The sequence below is a fragment of the Trachinotus anak genome, unplaced genomic scaffold (genome assembly GCF_046630095.1).
Source record: "Trachinotus anak isolate AG129_WGS33_773 ecotype Australia unplaced genomic scaffold, CSIRO_AGI_Tana_v1 ptg000026l, whole genome shotgun sequence".
NCBI classification, from domain to species: domain Eukaryota; kingdom Metazoa; phylum Chordata; class Actinopteri; order Carangiformes; family Carangidae; genus Trachinotus; species Trachinotus anak.
This window is the reverse complement of record NW_027273877.1, coordinates 14,718,572-14,725,000: the sequence shown is the minus strand read 5'-3', so window position 1 is coordinate 14,725,000 and position 6,429 is coordinate 14,718,572. Positions and strand designations below refer to the sequence as shown.

At 44.0% G+C, this 6,429-nt stretch overlaps 1 protein-coding gene across 1 annotated transcript in view; it reads right to left on the bottom strand.

Annotated features, from left to right (window-relative positions):
* LOC139609444 (diacylglycerol kinase zeta-like) overlaps window positions 1-6,429 on the bottom strand; it is a 79,977-nt gene that overhangs the window by 72,886 nt on the left and 662 nt on the right. Inside the window, exon 2 of the mRNA XM_071464007.1 lies at window positions 6,287-6,384. Coding sequence (XP_071320108.1) covers window positions 6,287-6,384 — 98 coding nt within the window. The remainder of the gene's footprint in view (window positions 1-6,286; window positions 6,385-6,429) is intronic.

Genomic DNA, 6,429 nt, shown 5'->3' with positions numbered 1-6,429 from the left:
ACAGGAGCTCAGACGTCAACAAGTCAAATCACCTGAAGAACCGACACCACAAACACAGAGGTCCCCTTCACTGACTGAACCAGCTGACACCAGCAGACAGCTACACACCTGTGACCACACACACCTGTCACTCAAAGAGGCCACGCCCTCAACTCACTTCAGTCCTTAATAAAATGTGAACAGGTGAGTTGTATAAATTCAGCTACAGGTGTCATGAAGGAGGAAATGATCTCTAGAGAGCAGAACAGTTTCTGTACCAGGCTGTAAACATGTTTCTTTCTGCTGTAAAGACATGTGAACATGGGAGTCTGTGGGACTGACTCACTGCTGGAGCCAGACTCTGGTGGTCGTTAGAGGAACTGCAGCTCTCAGCTTCAGTTCACACCTGGAGGTTGGTGATTGCCATCACCTGTGATTGTCCGATCTGGCTCATATGGACCCAGCAGATGAGCTCGCGCTCAGCTGCCAGGACGTTATTCTTAATGAAGATATTGATTCAATTCAATTCAATTTTATTTGTATAGCGCCAAATCATAATATACATTATCTCAAGGCACTTTACAGGGCAAGGTCAAGACCTTACTTGATTACCTTAATGACTCCTGCTCAATTTTCCTGATATATTATTGGACCAATGAGCAGAGTCAATGATGACACTGGTATCAGTGAAATCCAATCAGCTCCCTCCAGACACATTATTCAACATGTACCAGGATCAAAGCTGATGGTGGCTCCACCTCCACTGGAGAACAGAGCAGGTTGTTGGGATCTCTGATGATGTTTCCTTCAAACCTTCAAACCTCATCAGAGCGCGCACACACACACACACACAGTGCCACAGATACAGCTGATTCTTACATAACTCCTCTGGTGAGGAAAACTAACAGCTGTGCCAGCTGGCCCCACCCCCACCACACACACCCCCACCACACACACACAGACACCAGTCCAATGTGGATTACTGATTAAATTACATTGAGATTACGGCTCCTGCAGCTTCACTGATGGAAAACATCCTCCTGTGACCTCAGAGGATCCATACATATTATATAATGTGACACTCTCAGTCCTCAGTCCTGATCCAGGTCAATATGAGTCCAGCTGCCATCTGCTGTTCCTGCTCTCTGATCCACCACAGACAAACCTCCCCCTGCCGTGAAAGGAAGTGATGTAAGGATTCGAACATACAACTGCTACACGTCTCCATGTAAAGTCCACCTTCATTGGAGGCCTCAGATCCAGGTACCTGAACCACCAAGTGGGTCATCTGGGGTTCACCTGGACCTGAACCACCCAGTGGTCATCTGTGGTTTACTTTAACCAGGACAGATCCCCATGGTAACCACGTTCCAATGCTTCAGAGGACCAGATCAAAAATGATCAATTAACCTACTAACTACTACCCTACCCTCCAGCCTGGACCTTAGTCCACTGCCCTCCTGCCTGGACCCAAGTCCACTAACTTCCACCCTGGACCTTAGTCCACTAACCTCCAGCCTGGACCCAAGTCCACTAACCTCCAACCTCGACCCAAGTCAACTAATCTTCAGCCTACGTCCCAGTTGGCTAGCCTCCTGTCTGCTACTACCCCAGCAGACCTCCGGCAGTCACCTTCCTTGGGGACTCACCTCACCACTTTCTGGGTTATGTTGGTGTTGGGCCCCCAAATGAAATGCTGGTCCTCTGAGCTGCTCAGAGACCCAGAATCTCTGCTGCCCAGTGACAGGAAGCCTCAGCAGAACCTGAGTCGTCCACTGAAACTTCACTGGACCATGAGTCACATTCTTCCCCATTTCTACAAAGCTCTACAGTCATCACATCCCTGTCCCAGTCCCTGATTCCCAGATCCTCCTACACACCTGTACTCCATCACCAGATCATACCTGCCCGCCTGCTAACCTGTTCCCGTTTCCCTCTGGCATACTTGTTCATTACCTGCATTGTCTGTCACCACCAGCCTTCAATCTAGTCTGTTTCTGACTGTCTCTGCTGTGGAGTCATCAGAAGAGACCAGACAACAAGATCGCAACTGACACCAAAGACCTTCTTTGAACAGATAGAGGTAAACCCCTCCCCCCCCCCAAAAAAAAACCACCTGTCTGAACACAGTCACATGATAAAGACTAAACTACGTATGACACACCTCCATCTGCTGATGAAGAACACAAGAAGTGGTTGAAAGCTCAACAGACAACACAAGTTGGACCTTTGTTTTGAATGAATCTAACTATACTGTTGTGCTACTTTGTTAGTGAGTGAAACCCACAGATGAAACCCTGCTGCAGGTGGTGGTTCTCACCTGATGCACAGGTGTACTTAGGGTGTGTCAGTGATGGGGGTGTGGTCAGAGAGGCAGCACATGTTGAACCAGAGTTCAGTGAACAAAGCTGTGGAGCTCAGTGTTAACTCTCTCTAAATAATTCAGACTGTGTTCTTCAACATCATCATCACCATCTCTGCCAGCAGCTGTACAATTAGATCAGAGATTCACACACCAACAGTTTCTATGGCAACAGACAGGCCAATAATTCATCCATAGAGACAGCATCAGCAAAACCATCAATACTCACACACAGAGGCTGAACTCCCTGTGACAGACTGACTTTTGAAGCTGCTGAGACTGAGACTTGAACGACTGAGTCACGAGATCACCTGGATGTTTACCTGAACGTTACCTGGTTGTTACCTGGATGTTAGCTGGTCATTACCTGGATGTTACCAGGACGTTACCAGGACATTACCTTGAGTTGATGAAGGGGGAAACTACACAGTGAAACTTCCTGAAACCTTCCAGAGCTGCGTGTGGAGGACTGAGCGTCACTGACCTGGGAACAGTCCGCATTAGGGTGCTGGACTATGTGACCTGAGTGGTTATCACCGTCTGAACACTGAGTGACGTGACTGCTGCAGGTTTCAGTAGAAGAAGAACCTGAAGACTCAGTAACAATGTTCTAAATAATGAGGATGGTTGTCATGGTTACACATACAGACAGGAGCTGGAAGCTACAACACCCCCATTTTACCAGTATATATTGAAACCTGCAGCTCCAGTCCAGTGCAAAACCTTTGATGGTACAAAGGTCAGAGGTCAACTGACTGACTACACCAGAGACTGGGTTCTCCTGTGGAACTGATAGAAAACAGCTCTTCATCAGGGATGAAGAACATTGTGGACGTCAGTTAATGAAGCCTTGATGATGACAAACCCTCTGTCTGTACGAACCATGTCACTGCACCCTCTGATCGTCACCATGAGAACACTGGACTGCTACTGTACTGAGGTCAGGGCTTTATCCTACAGCTACATAATGAGCCACAACATTAGAAGACCAGAGCGAGATCAGTCTCCAGACCTGAACTCCATAGAGCCAGTCTTGGATGAACTGGACAGGAGGTAACAGTGACATTATAGGAACTTCTGCGACAGAACTGGACCCACCTTCTGAACCATCTTTGGTTTCCATCCGATGGTGGTCCTGTTCCAAATCCAACAAGGACATTATAAACCACATCAGCTGGTACTGACCACCACAGAAGAAGAGAACAGACGACTGTCAAACCACTGAGCTGCATTTAGGGCAACAGTTTCTGATTCTGGTAAATATGTTGATCTGACTCAGGACCAGAAGACTTCTCCTCTGTGTGTCCAGTACTGATATTTAGTCAGGCCTAGCTTAGCATTAACAATGAAAGGCAGCAGAGGGAAACAGTGGAGCAGCTCCACCAGTGATGAACACGCAGCTGTTCCAACACTAAATCTGTCTGAACGACATCTCTTATCTGGAGCCTGGAGCTACAGTTAACAGGAAACAGGAAATCTGACAGCATGAGCTGTCTGTAAACACCAGACCAAAGCTGTTCACAGCTCCACTAGGACAAGGTCAAAGGTCACAGTGACAGACTGTCAGTGGTAGTGACTTAAATAATAAGGAGAAGCCAGGCTTAAGTTATATCATCAGTTTGTTTCTGTCATCCTATCACACAATAAGAGTCAAACATTTTAGTTGCAGAAACAGTTCATGTAGTTTGTTGTCCGTAGCACTTCCTGGTCTGGCAGAAACCCCGGACCACAGGTAAAGGTGTTGTGTTAACAGTGTGTCACCCAGGTCAGAGCAGGTTCTCTTGGCTTCCTGCCAAATGAAAGGTTCTGTCAAATATGTGCTGTTATGTCCTTGTTCTTATATTACTAAGGATGAATGGGTAGGATATGTTTATGTGGCCATTGAAGCTCATTGTGTTTGTATGACTCAGAGGGAGGATTCAACCAGAGCTGGGCTCAGTGTGTAGGAGACTGACAGGTGGTGAGACCAGTGTTTTGACCAAAATTCCCAGATTCAACAACAAGAGTGTGACCAGGAGTCAGATAAAAACTGAAGCTGAGCTGTGAACCTGATGGTGTATTTGCACATTTCCGTGCTGTGCAAACACACCATCAGATTTATGAAGCCATATCATTTCAATGTCTCTCTCTGGTTATTTACCAGTAATGATCATATATACCTGTACCAGCGATCCCTGAATCAGTGGTTTAGTTTACAGGAATCATATCAGACAGATATGGAAAGACCATAACATGACTAAACAACAAGTAATGTCTCCAGTATGAATATAAAATGTCATATACAGTATGACAACATTAATCATATGTAACTATTCAAAATGTTACAGTTGTTACAGATTATTATTTTTTTTTTTTTTTTACACTGGTCTGAAGTCAGCGTGTTGTGCTCACATTCTCACTGCACATAGTGGTTTTATAAATACCAGATTTTGTGTAGGAGGTGTGGATCTGTGGTTCTGTGGCACATCAGTTCGAAACTGAGCCAAAAGACTCAGGTGACCGTCCCCCTCATATACAACCACCTGGTATCATGTGACCAAGATATGTAGGTCACATGATGGCAACTGATGAGGACTATGAAAACCCTTCAAGGTTAGAGGTAGGATGGTTGAGTTAGTTTGGTGGAGTTAAGATGGTAGAGTTAGTATGGTAGAGTTAGTTTGGTGGAGTTAGGATGGTAGAGTTAGTTTGATAGAGTTAGGATGGTAGAGTTAGGATGGTAGAGTTAGTTTGGTAGAGTTAGTTTGGTAGAGTTAGTTTGATAGAGTTAGTTTGATAGAGTTAGTTTGGTAGAGTTAGTTTGATAGAGTTAGGATGGTAGAGTTAGTTTGATAGAGTTAGAGTGGTGGAGTTAGTTTGATAGAGTTAGGATGGTAGAGTTAGTTTGATAGAGTTAGGATGGTAGAGTTAGTTTGATAGAGTTAGTTTGGTAGAGTTAGTTTGATAGAGTTAGGATGGTAGAGTTAGTTTGATAGAGTTAGTTTGATAGAGTTTGTTTGGTAGAGTTAGGATGGTAGAGTTAGTTTGATAGAGTTAGGATGGTAGAGTTAGTTTGATAGAGTTAGTTTGGTAGAGTTAGTTTGATAGAGTTAAAGTGGTAGAGTTAGAGTGGTGGAGTTAGTTTGATAGAGTTAGTTTGGTAGAGTTAGGATGGTAGAGTTAGGATGGTAGAGTTAGTTTGATAGAGTTAGTTTGGTAGAGTTAGTTTGATAGAGTTAAAGTGGTAGAGTTAGAGTGGTGGAGTTAGTTTGATAGAGTTAGTTTGGTAGAGTTAGGATGGTAGAGTTAGAGTGGTGGAGTTAGTTTGATAGAGTTAGGATGGTAGAGTTAGTTTGATAGAGTTAGTTTGATAGAGTTAGTTTGGTAGAGTTAGTTTGGTAGAGTTAGTTTGATAGAGTTAGTTTGATAGAGTTAGTTTGGTAGAGTTAGTTTGATAGAGTTAAAGTGGTAGAGGTAGTTTGATAGAGTTAGTTTGATAGAGTTAGTTTGGTAGAGTTAGTTTGATAGAGTTAGTTTGGTAGAGTTAGTTTGATAGAGTTAAAGTGGTAGAGGTAGTTTGATAGAGTTAGTTTGATAGAGTTAGTTTGATAGAGTTAGTTTGATAGAGTTAGTTTGGTAGAGTTAGTTTGATAGAGTTAGTTTGGTAGAGTTAGTTTGATAGAGTTAGTTTGATAGAGTTAGTTTGATAGAGTTAGTTTGATAGAGTTAAAGTGGTAGAGGTAGAGTGGTAGAGTTAGTTCGGTGGAGTTAGGATTAACAGGTCTTAACTTCTTTGAATAACTGAGAGTAACACTTTTATAAGATTCTTATCTTACAAACACACACACACACACACACACAAACACAGGTAACCTATCAGGAAAACAGTTTAACATTCAGGTAGAGCAGGTTTGCAGGAAGTGGGCCACATTCCACTCTTTTTGTGTCGTTTTGTTTGAGTGTCACCTGTAGGACACCTGCTTCCTGAGGTTCAGCTGGACAAATTCCGCCTCCATCTGGGACACTGACAGCCGCCCCCCCTCCACCTCCACCTGTCCTGGTACCTAAATAATACAAACACAGAACACAGTGAATTTCTATGTGAACAC